The following is an 18,047-nucleotide window of genomic DNA, read 5'->3' as shown; positions in this document are numbered from 1 at the left end:
ATTCAAAAGGGGTGGAAGCGTAATTCTCTCCGTCTTGAAGGGGGGTGCAATCAACTTTTAATCCGATTTTATTTGACATCTGATATCGGATGATGACGAGACGCCATAGTTTGGGGGGGACTGAGGCAACGTGTGCATAGGCGAGGCCCAGGCCGGGCCGGGTGAGCCAGAGGCCTGCAGCTCCTTCACTCGCCGCCCAGCGACACCGTAGCCATATGGCAAAGGCCCGGGCCTCAGTCTCCCTCCCAGACTCACCGTTGGCCCGTTTGAGGGCATTCTCCGGCCTCTGGAAGTATGCCGGCATGCTTTCAGACTCCGCTCCGACCCTCCCTCAGCGGCGGTGGCGACAGCAACTCAACACACAGCCCACAGCTCCCGACTCCACGAACCGGCCGCTTCAAAATGGAGGCCGCCAGCACTTCGTGACCCCGCCCCAGCCGTGCTCGTGCCCGCGCCCACGTCCGCGCCCGTACTCGTGCCCGCGCCCACGTCCGCGCCGGTACTCGTGCCCGCGTCCACGTCCGTGCCCGGAGCGCAAGAGGCGAGAGCTGCGGCTGCAGCAGGGAGTTGTGCTGCTGCATGAATACATACATGCATACATACATGCTTCCACGCTCCTCATCTCCATCCACTACACTCACAGGTCTTTCCAGAAAAATAATATGCGTCCATGCACCAAAAAACTGCGTCTGCCCGATAGTCTCAATCGCAGGAAATCAGACTCAATTTCCATTTATTTCAATTTCTAACCAAAATAGTTCTTGAAGGAAGATAGACACAAAATTCTGGAGTGGTCAGACAGCATCTCTGGAGAGAAGAAATGGGTGCCGTTTCGGGTCGGGTTCCTCTCGACACATAGTTTTTGAAACAGTGTTGTATTTTCTCTGGTTCCTTCATTCATTTAAAAAAATATTTTGAATAATATGTTAAACCCTGTGTTCAGATCCTGCAAGTGGATGTAATCATGCCCAGGCATGATTGTTAATGCCGCCTCACCCACTAAGTTACGCCAATACTTTGTGTCTATTTTTGGTTTAAACCAGCATCTGCAGTTCTATGTTTCTACACTATCTTTGAGGGTTATCCTGAAGGGCTAGGCCCATACTATTAACAGTACGGAAAGATTTAGAGTCATACAGAAATAGGCCCTTCGGTCCATCTCATCCATGCCACCCAAGATGCCAGATCTTTTATTTAATAGTATCATGTGGTTGTTAGTTGGGAACATGCTATATATAAATTAGTTGCTGTGTTTTCTTCATCTCAACATGGCTACTCTTCAAAAAGCATCGCTTTATGACTTGGGTGACACAGTGGCCGGTTGGTACAGTTGCCTCACAGCACCAGAGATCTGGTGATCCTGACCCCCAATGCTGTCTGTGTGGAATTTGCATCTTCTCCCCATGACCACATAGGTTTTCTCCAGGTGCTCCAGTTTTATCTTGCATCCCAAAGATTTGCGGGTTTACAGCTTAATTGACCTCTGTAAATTGCCCCTAGCGTGTAGGGACTGGATACGAAAGTAGGATAACAAAAGAACTAGTCTGAACAGATGATCGATGGTCAGCAATATTTCAGTCATTTTGCTCAATAGATTGGAATTCTTTCGTTGTACCATGTCATTGTTCTCACTTCCAACAAAAACCTCTGAATAATCTTAATCATTTGTGTTTTGTTCAATTATCATGTGCCCTCAATGTATCTTATTCTGATTTATATGTATTATACAGATCTAATTTGAATTTTGTGTTTTAGGCAACTATAATAATCTTTATAAGGAATGGCATAATGTATATCAATTAATAGAATTTATATTCAGTGTGAATGGGATCCGTACATTACAAACATACCATGTATTTTTGGATGCATCAAATCATAATTATGAAATCAATTGCAGATTATAGATAGGTAAATACTTATGCATGCATTGTTAAATTATAACCTTGAAAAAATAGATATATCATCAACGTTTACTCCATTTTTAATATGCATTTAACTATTAACATCTTATTTTTTATCATGCATTATTTACTAGGCAAGCAAACATATTTCTTACCAATCTACATTGCAAACCAATAAAAGGTGTAGCAATTGTGTTACTAAGAATGTAAATTCAAATGTTATTATGGCAAAAAGGGTATTTGAATTTAATTTTAAAGCATCCCAAAAAATTAAAATATTTGTAAAAGTGGATTAAGTTTAACTGATTAAATACAAACCTTTGGCCTCAACTAGCTTGGGTTATTTGTGACCAGTCTTACACCAGCGAGCTTCATTCTTATGTCCTCAGTTAGCAAAGCTTTCAAGTAAATAACATCTTTACCACCTTAACTGAAAATACTTTATAGCCATTGTTTTTGGGTTTAATTATTGTTAGACGGTTGTGAAGCCACTCGGAACAATGAATGATGAGTTTGTTACATCGCAAGAATGAGTTTCAAAAACATTGTAGACAAGTTTGTCATATGTATATTTTCAGTGAGATAAATTTGCCTTAAAATTCAAAAAGGTGCAAAAAGATAATTTACCTTAAATTAATATTAATAACTTGAAATGAAATAGTAAACAGTCTTCAATTCTTCTTTATATTATGAATGGGATATTTTGTTTTGGAACCCCAATCTGTTGCATGTAAAAAAAAAAAGAGGAATTCTCAGTTCTCTGCATTGCTGTTACCAGTTCAAGACTTCTGAAAAGCAAGTAGATGACTGAAAGGGCCTCGACCTGAAACGTCACCTATTCTTTCTCTCCAGAAATGCTGCCTGTCCCGCTGAGTTACTCCAGCTTTTTGTGTCTATCTTTGGTTTAATCCAGCATCTGCAGTTCCTTCCTGCACATGAAAGTCTCTTGATGCTTGGTTCAAATATGCTCCAACAATATTCAATACTGCAGCTTTCCACCTTGAAAAATCTCAAATGGCAATTCCTAACTAATTAACAATACAAAGAAAAGCCAGCTGCTCAGAAAAGGACAGGAAGGCCCTTCAGAGGGTCATCACGACGGCCCAGAAGATCATCGGCTGCTCACTGCCCTCCCTGGAGCACCTGTTCAGCCTACGCTGCCTCAGTAGAGCAGGCAAAATAATAAAAGATCCATCCCACCCCGGCCACCGTCTGTTTGTTCATCTGCCCTCTGGTCGACGTTTCAGGTCGATCAAATCCCGAACAAACAGACTTAAGAACAGTTTTTACCCCAGGGCCATACGAGAACTGAACACTACCTTCTGCACTAGGCAACACTGTTAAAAAATATTTTGTACTTAATATAATTGTATTTATTTGTTTTTGCATTTATTGCATATATGTTTTTACGCACCGTCAGGATTGGCTATTTTTAAATTTTGTTGTACTCGTTGCAATGACAATAAATGAATATTATTATTATTATTATTATTAAATACGTTTTTCTGTCAGTTATTAAGATATTGAATGATCTTTCAACTCAGTTCAACTTGCAATGTTTTCTCCGCATTCTTTGATTCTCTTGATAATAGAAAAACTTTCATCTAAATAACATTTTTACTGCCTTAAACTGAATCTGTCAATAATTTTTCAAAAATCCTGATACATTTATATATATATATATATATATATAAATGTATCAGGATTTTTGATTATATATATATAATCTTTAGTTTACTCAGATCCTATGGGATTTGCCTGATATGTACAAATGGGCTAATTTTACAGAGTCAGGCGTTTTATTCAGATACTGTACAAACAAGACACCATATCCTCTTGGGCAATCATATATTTTATGCCAATTATAGCGCCAGAAAACCGGGTTCAATCCCGCCTACGGATGCTGGCTGTGCGGAGTTTGTACCTGCGTGGGTTTTCTTTGATTAGTACGGGTGTCAGAAGTTATGGGGAGAAGGCAGGAGAATGGGGTTAGGAGGGAGAGATAGATCAGCCATGATTGACGTGATGGGCCGAATGGCCTAATTCTGCTCCTATCACTTATGATCTACGATGATGATATGTTAAAGGACATTTCTTTGTTGTAACTCATTTTGATTGAGAACCACATTTGCTACAATGTCAATTTATACATTGGCAAAAACCCACTTGTATATTTTAAGGTGTTGATGGACCTTTTAAAAAATAATCTAATTGCTGCATTTCTATTATTATTACTCCTTGTGTCTTTGCAAACAAAACACATTTTTTAAATCGTTTCAGAGAACGGTGGAAAATCTACAACGTGCTATTTCTCCACACCCGCTCCCGCCCGGGAGATTTTGGCGGAGGCAGCGGAGGCAGTTTATAACTGAGGCACCAGGGGTCTGAAGATCACAATGCGGAAATTCTCGGCAAAAAAAAAGTTACTTCCTCTGAAATAGGAACAGTCCAAGAAACAGACACTGGAAGATCTACGTCAAGTAACAGTAAAGTTAGTGAGACAACAGCAATGGTAACTATAATTGACAGTGCTTTCATTACTAGATGCAATACCACAGGATACATTATATCGGTGGCAGCACGGCGGTAATTACAGTCAGTTGGTATACTTTTCTTTCACAGCAGTGGCATTGTTGTTGAAGACTCATTGTAGAGACGGCCTGTCCTGGTTTTCTTGCTGCAGAGCCGAGCTGGCTGGACCATGGCTGGAACCCCTCTGATGCTGAGCGTCGGGCTTGTCGGTAAGAACCCTGAAACTCACTGCGCCGGCTTGCATGTTACACGGGCCCTTTCCCTGCCCTTGGGTCCTTTTGGGCAGACACAAAGCTTGCAGATTGCCCGGCCCTGCCTCAATCCCTACCCCTCCGTTACAGCATTGCAATGATTAAGATCCCAAAAGATTCACTTCCAGTTCAATGCAGAGTAATTACAGGGGATGCTGTCAGCCGCGGTTAGATTCACCCAGTGAGTGCGTTTTATATCGACAGCAATACGGTTGATATTGGCAAAATACGGTTGATATTGGCAAAATACGGTTGATACTCGCATTCAGCCACAAGAAACGGGTTGAGCCGAGGACTGTGGCCCTGTTGGGGAAAGCATTTGTTTTGGGGAAAAAAAACAGCCCTCTCCCCGTGATCATATTCGCAGTCAGAGCTGCCGAAACCCGAGCCATTAATAGACTCGTTCATTCCTGTCAGTGGATTTGTTGTTTCATTTCTTATTTCTCCCCACCTCTGCCCAAGGATTGCGCGACCCCCCTCGCCCCCCATCTGTGCTCTCAAAGGGTACGACTCAGAGGGTAAGAGCTTTTATTTGTGCCTACTTGCCCTCTACTCCGAAATCTGCAAATCAACTGCATTAGAGGACTGTAAATAAAAATGATAATAATCTGGAAACTGTCAGACTGCCAAAATTGAAGTCAGAAAGCAGGAAACATGCCCTCAGCCGGCCAAGTCTATGCAAACCTTTCCCTTACACTAAAGATCCACTGTCCCGGATTCGCTTGTACTGATCCACACACAGGTCCACCGTCGATTTTCCGGCAACTGGTGGCGCGGCACCTCCTTTAATTGGGACAAAATTACGAGAGCGCACTTGAAATCTCCCCCCCCCCCCTCCCCCCGGATGTCCCCCCGAAAATGTGGTGCCTAGTCCGGGTGAGGTGGCCAATCGTGGCCTCATCGGGACATCCGCGCGGATCGGCGAGTCGAATTTGCTCCCTGCGGCCGGAACTCGGAACTCTGGCCCGGCAGGAGCTGTCAGATGGGTTCCCATCGCTGACTTCCGAGGTCGACTTTGCAGTATCTTTGCCACTGGGCAGCCTAGGCGGATAGTTCCGGCACCGTTGGACTTCTTTCAGAGGCCGTGATCTCTGTTGGTCAAGCAAAACAGGTAATCCAGAAAGACTCTGAGACTAAGTGCCAGAAAATTGTTGGTGAACCTGTACTTCTATCCACTATCCCAGATTCGCTAGCACTAATCCATATACAATACAATACAATACAATATATCATTATTGTCATTGTACCCAGGGGTACAACGAGATTGGGAATGCGCCTCCCATACGATGCAATAATTTAAGTAATTTAGACAACAGCAACCCAACGAAACGAAACAATTGTAACAGTTTTAGACAGGGTAAAGTGCAAGTTGATCTATGCGTTGTGGCCATCCGGCTCAGCAGGACCGGTTCATAGCAGCTATGGCCCTGGGGATGAAGCTGTTCCTGAGTCTGGAGGTGCGGGCGTAAAAGGCCTTGTATCGTCTGCCCGATGGAAGGAGTTCGAACAGACTGTTGCAGGGGTGTGAAGAGTCTTTGTGGATGCTGGTGGCTTTTCTGAGGCATCGTGTGTTGTAGATGCCCTCCAAGTCTGGTAGCTGTGTTCCGATGGCCCTCTGAGCTCTATGGACTACCCGCTGTAGAGCAAGATATACGAAAATAACTGCAGATGCTGGTACAAATCGATTTATTCACAAAATGCTGGAGTAACTCAGCAGGTCAGGCAGCATCTCGGGAGAGAAGGAATGGGTGACGTTTCGGGCCGAGACCCTTCTTCAGACTGATGTCGGGGGTGGGACAAAGGAAGGATATAGGTGGATACAGGAAGATAGAGGGAGATCTGGGAAGGAGGAGGGGAAGGGAGGGACAGAGGAGCTATCTGAAATTGGAGAAGTCGACGTTCATACCACCGGGCTGCAAACTGCCCAGGCGAAATATGAGGTGCTGCTCCTCCAATTTCCGGCGGGCCTCACTATGGCACTGGAGGAGGCTCATGACAGAGAGGTCAGACTGGGAATGGGAGGGGGAGTTAAAGTGCTGGGCCACCGGGAGATCAGTTGCGTTAATGCGGACCGAGCGCAGGTGTTCAGCGAAGCGATCGCCGAGCCTGCGCTTGGTTTCGCCGATATAAATAAGTTGACATCTAGAGCAGCGGATGCAATAGATTAGGTTTGAGGAGGTGCAGGTGAACCTCTGTCTCACCTGGAAAGACTGTTTGGGTCCTTTGATGGAGTTGAGGGGGGAGGTAAAGGGACAGGTGTTGCATCTCGTACGGTTGCAAGGGAAAGTGCCCGGGGTTGGGGTGGTTTGGGTAGGAAGGGACGAGTGGACCAGGGAGTTACGGAGGGAACGGTCTCTGCGGAACGCAGAGAGGGGAGAGGATGGGAAGATATGGCCAGTGGTGGGGTCCCGTTGTAGGTGACGGAAATGTTGGTGGATGATATGTTGGATCCGCTGGCTGGTGGGGTGGAAGGTGAGAACGAGGGGGATCCTGTCCTTGTTGCGAGTGGGGGGAGGGGGAGCAAGAGCGGAGCTGCGGGATGTAGGAGACCCTAGTGAGAGCCTCATCTATAATGGAGGAGGGGAAGCCCCGTTTTCTGAAGAACGAGGACATCTCGGAAGCCCTAGTCTGAAACACCTCATCCCGGGCGCAGATGCGGCGTAGACGGAGGAATTGGGAGTAGGGGATAGACTTTTTGCAGGGGAAGAAGTGTAGTCCAGATAGCTGTGCGAGTAGGTGGGCTTGTAGTAAATGTCCGTCACTAGTCTGTCTCCTGTGATGGAGATGGTGAGGTCCAGAAACGGGAGGGAGATGTCAGAGATAGTCCAGGTATATTTAAGGGCAGGATGGAAATTGGAGGTGAAGTGTATGAAGTCAGTGAGTTCTGCATGGGTGCAAGAGGTAGCACCAATGCAGTCGTCAATGTAGCGGAGGTAGAGTTCGGGGATGGGGCCAGTGTACGTCTGGAACAGGGATTGTTCGACGTACCCGACAAAGAGGCAGGCGTAGCTAGGGCCCATGCGAGTGCCCATAGCTACGCCTCTGGTTTGGAGGAAGTGGGAGGAGTCAAAGGAGAAGTTGTTGAGGGTGAGCTTTCCTTTCTGCCTCCGTGCAGCTGAGGTACCACACAGGGATGCCATGCGTTAGGATGCTCTCTATGGTGCAGCGGTAGAAGGTCGTCAGCAGCTGTTGGGGTAGACCAGACTTTTTCAGTGTTCTTAAGTAGAACAGTCTTTGTTGTGCCTTCTTGACCAGCGCAGCAGTGTTATTGGACCATGTTAGGTCCTCCGAAATGTGAGTGCCCAAAAACTTGAAGCTGGACACTCTCTCCACACTGTCCCCGTTGATAGAGATCGGGGCATATTCCCCATTATGTGACCTGCGGAAGTTGATGATCAGCTCCTAGCTGGTGGAGTTTGGTGATGAGCTTGGTGGGGATGACTGTGTTGAAGGCGGAGCTATAGTCTATGAATAGCATCCTCACGTACGTGCCCTGTCTCTCTAGGTCAGTGGTTCCCAACCTGTGGGTCGCGACCCCAAACGGGGTCGCGACACCAATGCCATGGGGTCGTTAAATGATTTTGAGCTGATATGAATATTATATAAAACACGGTGAAATGCATATTAAGATAGTTATATAAATTCATACTATGAAACTAAATGTAACAGTTCCCTAAGTCACTCAACACAACGTGTTGTCACTCAAGCCAGTATTGAACATGTTTGGTTTCTGTTTTGTCTTGGTCGCGCCACCGCTGTCGCTCCTCCCACTTACCTAGTGTTGTACGCGCGCTTGCAGTGACACGTAGTTAGTTTTGTTCGAGTGATTCTTAACCCTTTAAAAATGAGTGTAAGAAAGAGAAAGTACAGTGATGATTTCTTGAAATGGGGATTCACTGACATAGTTAATGCAGGTGTGGAAAGACCACAGTGTGTAGTATGTTTGGAAGTTCTTGCTCATGAGTCTATGAAACCAGCTAAACTTCAAAGACATCTCGAAACTAAGCACCCTGATTTGAAAGATAAAAGTATTGACTTTTTTAAAGCAAAAGTTGTTGGTGTCAAAAGCCGCCGGCTTGATAGCAGTGGATTATTTCAAAACAAAAATGTAGCCGCCATTGAAGCTTCATACACGGTTGCATTAAGAATAGCACGTGCTAAAAAGCCACACACAATAGCTGAGAATCTTATTTTTCCATGCACCAAAGATATTGTACGTCTCATGATCGGTCCTGAAGCGGTAAATAAATTATCGCTTCTATCCGTGTCAAACAATACGGTAAAACGAAGGATAACAGATATGTCCGAGGATATTTTATGCCAAATTATTCAAGAATTAAAAGAAACTCCAACTGGGCTGTTCAGCATACAGCTTGATGAAACTACTGATGTGACAAACTTTGCACAACTTCTTGTGTATGTTCGTTATTATAAAAATGAAAAAATTAAAGAAGAATTCTTGTGTTGTAAGCCTCTGCAAACTTCAACTACTGCTGCTGATATTTTTGATTTAATTGATGATTTCTTTAATGAACATTCAATTGAATGGAAGAAATTATGCGGAGTTTGTACTGACGGGGCACCTGCAATGCTCGGCTGTAAGTCTGGCTTCCAATCGTTGGTTAAAAAAGTGACTCCAGAAGTAATTGGGACTCACTGCATGATTCATCGACAAGTATTAGCTACCAAGACGTTACCTGAACCATTGAAAGAAGTGCTTAACCGAGTGATTAAAGCAGTAAATGTCGTTAAATCAAGGCCACTTGCAACACGGCTCTTCAAAGTTTTATGTGAGGATTTGGGATCAACGCATGAAGCACTATTGTTTCACACAGAGGTAAGATGGCTCTCGAAAGGAAAGGCGTTGAAGAGATTTTTTGAATTAAGAGGAGAGCTTCAAATATTTCTCGATTCTCAAAATGCAAGCGAATATGAATCATTGTTGACGGATGAATTTACGTTGTGCAAATTGGCATACCTGGTCGACATTTTTGAGATATTTAATAGTGTTAATACAGGATTACAGGGTAAGGAAAGTACGATAATATCTTTGTCTGAAAACATATCGTCTTTCAAAATGAAATTGGAACTCTGGATCACCAAAATTAACCATAAGAAATTATACATGTTCCCAACACTTGTCCAATTTGTTGAAGAAGCGGCAAATGAAATTAACATCGATGACTTATGTAGCTTGATACAAGAGCATTTGGAAATTCTTACTGTTCGATTAAGAAGTTATTTTCCTGATGAATGTTGCAAATCTTTCTCCCTTACAATCAACCCATTCAATGCCAATGTATCTAATATCCCTGAAGCAGCAGAAGAAGAGTTCATCGACTTAAAAAACAATTTTGAAGCTAAATCATGGTTTGGTGAATTGCAACTACAAGAATTTTGGGCAAAAAGTTTCCAAAAATTCCCAGTAATATCAGAAATCGCGATAAGGAATTTATTGCCCTTCCCAACAACTTACTTATGTGAAGCAGCATTCTCCCAACTTCTCATCCTTAAAAACAAATACCGAAATAAATTAAATCTGGAAGACGACTTGAGGTGTGCCATATCGACAACGGAGCCCAGGATAGAATTGCTAGCTAAAAAACTGCAATACCAGCCGTCTCATTAAAGTCAGTTCATAAACATATTTTACATAACGGTGGAAATTTGTGTGTTCGAACAATTTTGAATTGATTTGCAATTAATTAATGTTTGTAGGAGCTTTGGAATTTTTTATGAATAAATAATCTATAATTCAATAATCGCAATATATGGCAGTTTGTTGTACAAAAACCGAATGTATATATAAGATATTTTAAGGGTTGGGGTCGCTTCATGATTGCTTGTTCTAAAATGGGTCGCTATATTTGAAAGGTTGGGAACCACTGCTCTAGGTGATTCAGGACAGTGTGACGAGCCAGAGAGATGGCGTCCTCTGTGGATCTATTTGCCCTGTATGCAAATTGATGTGGGTCCAGTGAGTCAGGGATGCTGGATTTGATGTGTGAGAGGACCAGCCTGTCAAAGCACTTCATGACTATCGGCGTTAGGGCAACCGGGCGGTAGTCGTTCAGGTTGGAGATCTTTGCTTTTTTCGGCACCGGAACTATGATAGCCGACTTCAGGCACTTGGGGACCGTAGCCAGAGATAATGACAGGTTAAAGATCCTGGTGAATACCTCAGCCAGCTGTTCAGCACAGTCCTTCAGTACCCTTCCTTGAATTCCATCCGGTCCTGCAGCCTTGCGTGGGTTGACCCTTTGCAGAGCGTGTTGTACCTCCTGTGTGCTCAGTTGCAAGACCTGTCCCTCCGCCTCGGCTGGGGTTCTTCCACTCAGGGTGGTTTTGCCAGTTTCAAAGCGGGCAAAAAAGGTGTTAAGCTCGTTGGTCAGTGCCATATCGCTGTGGGGGCAGGCAGGGCTGCTCTTGTGGCCAGTGATGTCCCTGACACCCTGCCACATGCTTCTGGTGTCTGTGGTGTTGAAGTGGTCTTCCACCCGTTGCCTATGGGTGTCTTTGGCCCTTTTAATACCTTTAATACCTTTGTTCAGGTGTGATACTTCCATCAACTGCCCCCAGATTCACTGACACATCAGGAGTTATCTACAGCAGCCAATTAATCTAACAACATTCATGTGTTTGGGATGTGGGAGGATATCAGAATCCCTGGAGAAAACACTCTTGGTCAAGGGAGGACATGTATATAATACAGGCAGCATCCCTGAGGTAACAGGTTTGAACACGTGACGCTGGAGCTGTGAGGTACAGTTCTACAAGCTGTAATCCTGCACCACGGGAGTTGGTGAATTTTGTTCATTACAGTAGCACAGCTGATAGAGCCACAACCTCACAGTAGCGGAGTCCTGGTTGCTATCCTGACCTCGGGTGTTGTTTGTAAGTTCTCCCTGTGACTGCGTGGGTTTCCTCTGGATGCTCCTGTTTCCTCCCACATCCGAAAGACGTGTGTCTCTGTTGGTTAATTGGATCCTGTAAATTGCCCCTGGTGTGTAGGGAGCAGATGCAAAAGTGGGATAACATAGAACTAGTGTGAATGGGTGATCGATGGCCGGCCTGTTCTTGGTGGGCCACAGGGCCCATTTCCATGCTGTATCTTTCAGTCAATCAATCTTCAACCTGAAATGGTAACTCTTGGTTTCCTTTCTTCCTACTAAGTAATTCCAGCATTTTCTACTAGAAGATCGTTTGCAATAGAATTGCAATCATTGTAGACTATTGTGATTGGGCAAATGAAAATTCCCGTGGCTGTGAGTGTGTATTTACAGTGTTTGTATTCAATGATAGAGAAGATAAACAGCAAATAATATTGACTCTGACAACCCAAGCAAGCTCGAGTGGTGTGACAGATTAAGCTGTGCGCTTCATAGTTATGTATGAAAATTGAGTTAATAATTATTCTAAACGTCAAACTGTTGTCATCAATATTTGGTCTTTGACAGCATATCAATTTTTAAAGATATAATCAAAGGGGAAGAAATGGGCAGAATGGTGGTGCATCGGTGGAGTTGCTGCCCTTACAGCACCAGAAACCTGGGTTCAATCCGATCTATGGGTACTGTCTGTAGAGTTTATATGTTCTCCTGGTAACCGCTTGGGTTTTCCCTGGGTGTTCTGGTTTCCTCCCACAATCCAAAGATATACAGATTTGTAGGTTAATTGGCTTCTGTAAAGATTGTACAATGTCCCTAGAGTGTTGGATAATGCTAGTGTACGGGGATAGTTGGTTAGCGTGGACTCGGTGGGCCGAAAGGCCTGTTTCTCCACTGTATCTTTAAACTAAAGTAAACTAAACTAAATCTTTCATTCATTTATTCTATATCTCTCTATATAACCATCTATATCTCTCGTTCCCCTGAGTCTGAGGAACTCTACCTGAAATGTCACCTATTCCTTTTCTTCAGAGATGCTGCCTGACCCGCTGAGTTACTCCAGCTTTTTGTGTCTATAAACGAAACTAAATGTTATCTCAAAGGCTAATTTGCTATCAGCCCTGTGTTGAGTACATCTTTGTACTTTTATAGTTGCTCTTCAACCTCTCATGGACATTGTATTCCTTTCTAGAAAAAGACACCAACGGCGATGCACTGTGGGTGTGGTGTTACCCCACCATTACAGCAGAACTCCGAGAGCTGCTTTTAAGGAAATGCTCTCTCACTGGTGAAAATGACGTCTTCCCTATCTTTGTATTTGGCCAGTTCAAAAGAACTTGGTACTATATCACAACCACTCAAGTCCAGGATCCTACCGCATTATCTAAGGTGCGTAATGCTATCCTGAATTATTTCAATATGATGCAAAAGTAATTCCTTCCCATGGGCCAATTGACCTTCTCCTCAGGACGCTCTCGGGTTAACTCAGATGAGGTAGTGATGAGGGACCAAGATACTGCCTCCAGCACCATCAAGGCCGGCTGCAGGAGGAGCTCCCGGGACACAAAGGTGGCCAGACAAGGAGAGGGACCTCTGTTAGTAGGCCGAGGTGGTTGAGGGTGACAGAGGAGGCCCTGCAGTGGCCTCGGGCTTACCTGGAATGGGGGCCGCTCAAGTACACTGAGCTCATGGACAAGACATCGGCCAAAATCTGACGGCTCGTGCTATGCAAAAAGAATTTCACTGCGCAGTGCTTACGTGACAATAGAGAACCATTGAACCAACAGAGGTCATAGCCTCTGAGAGGAGTCAAACGCTACTGGAATGGTCCACCGAGGGGGTTGAGATATTGACCCGCAAAGTCGGCATCGGAAGTCGGCTATGGGAATGAATCTGCTGCCTCCGGCAGGGCTGGAGTTCTGGAGCTCCGGGTGCAGGTGGCAAATTCATCCCGCCGATCGGCCGCGAAAGTCCTGATGAAGTCGAGATTGGCCGCCTCACCCAGCCTAGGTGCCACATTTTCCGGGGGCTTACGGGATGGATTTCAATTGCACTCCTGTAATTTTATGCAGATTAAAGGAGGTCCCGAACAACCAGTTGCTGGAAAATCGGTGGAAGACCTGTACGTCACAGCATGCAGGAAAACAACATTCAATTCAAATTATAAACTCTGAAAAGCTTCCGATTGCAAATGGATCACTACTACCTCTTTGATTATCAGACACTAACTTTGGATGAGAGAATATGACTGGAGTAAATGTGGTTACACATGTGGAACAGATTTTCAATTTTTATTTAGTACACTTTTGTAAAAAACAGGCACAAAACTGCTACTGGATATAGAAGTACTCATGCATTTACTAAGTTGTTTTTCAAGTCCACTTTGTTATACGAAAGGATAGTGGCATTTGTACAACAATGGTCTTTAGTAATCTGTTGGTTTACTGGAATGGAGGTTAAATAATCGATAAAATGCTTTGTCATGATTTAGCATTCATCATCCACAATTGTTGGGATATCTTTGCTGCCCAGTTGAACCAAGGTACAGATTTTGTGATGATAGAGATCTTTTCTGAGTGGGAAAAAAAATAAATTAAATACCCATGTAGGAGTTAGATAGAATTAGTGGGCTTTGTGCTGTTTTAGAAACTGTTAGAATCTACAAAGGCGCCTGAAGAAGATAAATATGAAGATGTCTAGTTTAGTTTATTATTGTCACGTGTACCAAGGAACAGTGAAAAGCTTTTTGTTGCATGCTATTTAATCAGCGATAGGCTATGCATGATTAGGGTATAACATTTACTGCAAGATAAAGTCCAAAAAAATTAGAATCATGATAGTTTAAAGATCTCCAGTGGGGTGGATGGGAGGTCAGGACCGCTCTCTAGTTGGTGACAGGATGGTTCAGTTGCCCGATAACAAGCTGTCCCTGAATCTGGAGGTATGTCATAATCTGTACATGTGTTTCAGTGGTGGTGAGTGTGAATAAGGCAGTGGCTGGAGATCCCAATTGATTGGATGTTGTAGTTCCTAATGATATTAACATGTAGGTTTGTTTTCCATTCAAATGCCACCTTTGCCTCTGTACATTTTTTTGTAAATACCCTGCAATAATTAATATAAATATAGAAACACTTGTTACATTAGCTTTCACTCCAAAACCCTGATGTATTTTGCAGAAAACAAAATTGTGTTTTGAATGTTCCAGTGACAATGCTCAATGCTCATCAGTATTTTATTCTTCATTCTAATCACAGGTGACTCATTTCTCTATCGTGCTAACTGCCAAAGATTTTAACCCAGAAAAATATGCAGCATTTGGGAGAGTGTTATGTAGGTGAGTTTCAAATTCTTCAATAACTGTGCACATTATGAGAATGGAATCAGTATGGGTTTTACAAGTGGAGCAGTCTCCTACTTTGCTGGGCACGGTTGATATTATCAATGGGTCAAGACCAAAAATGACAGAACACCAGAGAACACATTTACAGCTGAAGATGTGTTTTCTTTATTGCTGTTATGAAGGAAATAATTGCAGCCAAATTGCACACAGAACTGTCCAAAAATAGCAATGGGACAAAATTCAAATGATCTGTATTTTTGCTGGATGGTGAAGAATAAATGTTGGACGGAATAATATATTGTTTCCCAGTGAAACTGGGGAAGAAATTGCTCTCACCACAAAGTGACTGGCCCCTCAGCACTCTTTAATGACCAAGAGAAGTCCTTCAATAGAATGTTCAGTATCACCCAGCCTCTCATAACCAACGCCAAGTGTTTTTAATTTTGATTTGTAGTCAGAACACTCATTTCCTCTTTGCTCTCCATGCTTTGCCAGTATAATCAAACTCTAAAGAAACATTAGCTTTAAAATAAACACTCCGCATGATTATCACCCCCTTCCCCTCCATCTCTCCAACCTATTTCAACACTTAGTAGGCAGAAAAAAATATTTAATCCATCACCAGCATTCAGTGTATCCAATTCACGTCAAAGGGTATTGAGGTGTTCAAGAGTCCTACCAGAGAGAGACAGGACTCCTACAGTTAAATTAGGCATTTTACCAAATTAACTGCTGTTTTATAGGTTTCCCAGTGACACCATAATACATTGGAGCAGAATTAAGCCTTTTGGCCAATCGGTATGTACTGCCATTCGTACATAGCTGATCTATTTTTCCCTCTCAACTCCATTCTTCTGCCTTCTCCCCTTAATCATTGGCATTTTTTACAAATCACGAAGATATCAATCTCTGCTTTAAAAATAGCCAAAGACTTGACTTCCACAGCCATCTGTGGCAATGAATTTCACCGAATAACCACCCTCACACTAAAGAAATGTATCCACATTTCCACCCTAAAGAGGCTATGTCCTCTGGTCCAAGACTCTCCCACTACTGGAAACGTCCTCTCCACATCCACTCTATCTAGGTAAAACCGAGGTAGGAACTGCTAATCCCACAAGGAGACTGATCTCCTCACCACATTTCACTGGCCAGGAGAAGATCAAGATCTTTTACAAAGATTCTATTACTTCCCTCCAGACGTGCTGCCAGACTCACTGAGTTAATCCAGCATTTTGTGTCTTTTTGGTGTAAACTAGCATCTGCAGATCGTTCCTACAGTATACCCCTCTTTAGTATTTTAGCATTTTATATTTTTGCAGTTGCACAGTGAGTGCTTGATTGATAAAATCTAGTTTGAAATGTACTATTCTGGTGATATAAGGAAGGCTCAATATAAAAGTCAAGAACCTAACTAAGCCTGACAATTAACAGGCTTTTGCCATTTAGAAAGATGAACCGTTGGAATGGTTCCAATTTCAAAGGAGGTCATTTTGAACGAGAGGAAGTGGTATATTTCTGCAATCCTGCAGTTATTAATCGCAGATATTTCTTCCAAGGAATTAATTTAAGATCGTAGTTGGGAAAAGTGACGTCAGGCAGAGCCATAGTGGTGGGAGACTTCATCGTCAGGGGTGCGGATTGGAGATTCTGCGACAGGAGGCGAGACTCCAGGATGGTGTGTTGCCTCCCTGGTGCCAGGGTCCAGGATGTCTCGGAGCGGCTGCATGGCATCCTCAAGAGTGAGGGGGAGCAGCCAGAGGTTGTTGTACATGTTGGCACAAATGACATAGGTCGGAAGAGGAAGGACGTTCTGCAACAAGAATTTATGGAATTGGGAAGAAGACTGAAAAGCAGGACCTGCAGGGTAGTGATCTCTGGATTGCTTCCAGTACCTCGGGCTAGTGAAGGTAAGAATAGGAAGATAGGGGAAATGAATGTGTGGCTGAGGAGTTGGTGCAGGGAGCAGGGATTCAGATTTCTGGATCATTGGGATCTCTTCCGGGGCAGGGGTGACCTGTATAAAAGGGATGGGTTGCACCTAAACTGGAGGGGGACCAACATCCTAGTGGGAAGGTTTGCTAAAGTTGCACTGGAGGGTTTAAACTAGATAGGCAAGGGGCTGGGATCTCGTGCAGGACAGAGGCACATGAGAGGCTAGAAGTTGGTATGGAGGGTGGTGTGGGAAAGGTTAGTCAGGTAAAAGGCAGATAGCGAGGAAGGAGGGTTGGCTTAAACTATACGTGTTTTAATGCAAGGGGCCTGACGAGTAAGTCAGATGAGCTTAGGGCACGGATAGATACGAGCGACTGCGACATTGAAGTCATGGCTGAAATCTGGTTAAGGGAAGGGCAGGACTGGCAGCTCAATGTTCCGGGGTACAGGAGTTTCAAGAGAGACAGGGGTGAGGGAAAAAGAGGAGGCGGGTTGCATTGTTGATTAGGGAGGATGTCACGGCTGTGTTCAGAGGTGACATTACAGACAGTTCATCCAGTGAGACTATATGGGTGGAGCTGAGAACAAGAAAGGGATGATCACCTTGTTGGGGATGTACTACAGACCTCCGAATAGTCAACAGGAATTAGAAGAACAAATGTGCCAGGAGATTGCAGACAGCTGCAGGTCAAATAAGGTTGTTGTAAGAGAGGATTTTAACTTTCCCAACATAGACTGGGTAAATCATAGCGTGAAGGGTTTAGATGGGGTGCAATTCCTCAAAAGTGTCCAGGAGAGTTTTTTTAAGCAGTATGTGGAGGTCCCCACATGTGAGAGGGCAACGCTGGATCTAGTATTGGGAAATTGGGACGGGCAAGTTAATGAAGCGTATGTGGAGGAGTCTTTTGGGACCAGTGACCACAGTTCGATTAGGTTTAAGATATGGATAGGGACGGAGAGGGTCCACGTGTTAAAATGCTCAACTGGGATAAGGCCAACTTTGAGTGTATGAGAGAAGGTCTCGATCAAGTTGACTGGAGCAGGTTATTAGAGGGGAAAGGAACATCGGCCAAGTGGGATGTTTTTTAAAAGTGTCCTGAAGAAAGCTCAGGATGTGTTCATCCCCGTTAGAGTGAAGGGCAAAGCAGGCAAACGTAAGGAAGCTTGGCTGACAAGGGAAATTGAGACGTTAGTCAAA

At 43.9% G+C, this 18,047-nt stretch overlaps 2 protein-coding genes across 5 annotated transcripts in view; one reads left to right on the top strand and one right to left on the bottom strand.

Annotated features, from left to right (window-relative positions):
* eif3s10 (eukaryotic translation initiation factor 3, subunit 10 (theta)) overlaps window positions 1–427 on the bottom strand; it is a 38,611-nt gene extending 38,184 nt beyond the window's left edge. Inside the window, exon 1 of the mRNA XM_078413429.1 lies at window positions 256–427. Coding sequence (XP_078269555.1) covers window positions 256–304 — 49 coding nt within the window. The 5' untranslated portion in view covers window positions 305–427. The remainder of the gene's footprint in view (window positions 1–255) is intronic.
* A 3,878-nt stretch (window positions 428–4,305) lies between these two features.
* The window catches only part of dennd10 (DENN domain containing 10), a 32,378-nt gene continuing 18,636 nt past the window's right edge, over window positions 4,306–18,047 (top strand). For 2 of the 4 annotated variants that reach the window (XM_078413427.1, XM_078413426.1), the window contains exons 1-4: window positions 4,306–4,413; window positions 4,524–4,642; window positions 12,764–12,960; window positions 14,829–14,908. In XM_078413427.1, the coding sequence (XP_078269553.1) occupies window positions 4,603–4,642; window positions 12,764–12,960; window positions 14,829–14,908 (317 nt within the window). In that variant the 5' untranslated portion in view covers window positions 4,306–4,413; window positions 4,524–4,602. Of the gene's footprint in view, window positions 4,414–4,523; window positions 4,643–12,763; window positions 12,961–14,828; window positions 14,909–18,047 lie in introns of those variants that run through there. The other 2 variants (XR_013548303.1, XR_013548302.1) reach the window with 1 other exon arrangement.

Source organism: Rhinoraja longicauda, chromosome 16 (assembly GCF_053455715.1).
Source record: "Rhinoraja longicauda isolate Sanriku21f chromosome 16, sRhiLon1.1, whole genome shotgun sequence".
Lineage (NCBI taxonomy): Eukaryota > Metazoa > Chordata > Chondrichthyes > Rajiformes > Arhynchobatidae > Rhinoraja > Rhinoraja longicauda.
This window is presented reverse-complemented; position numbering and strand designations above follow the sequence as displayed.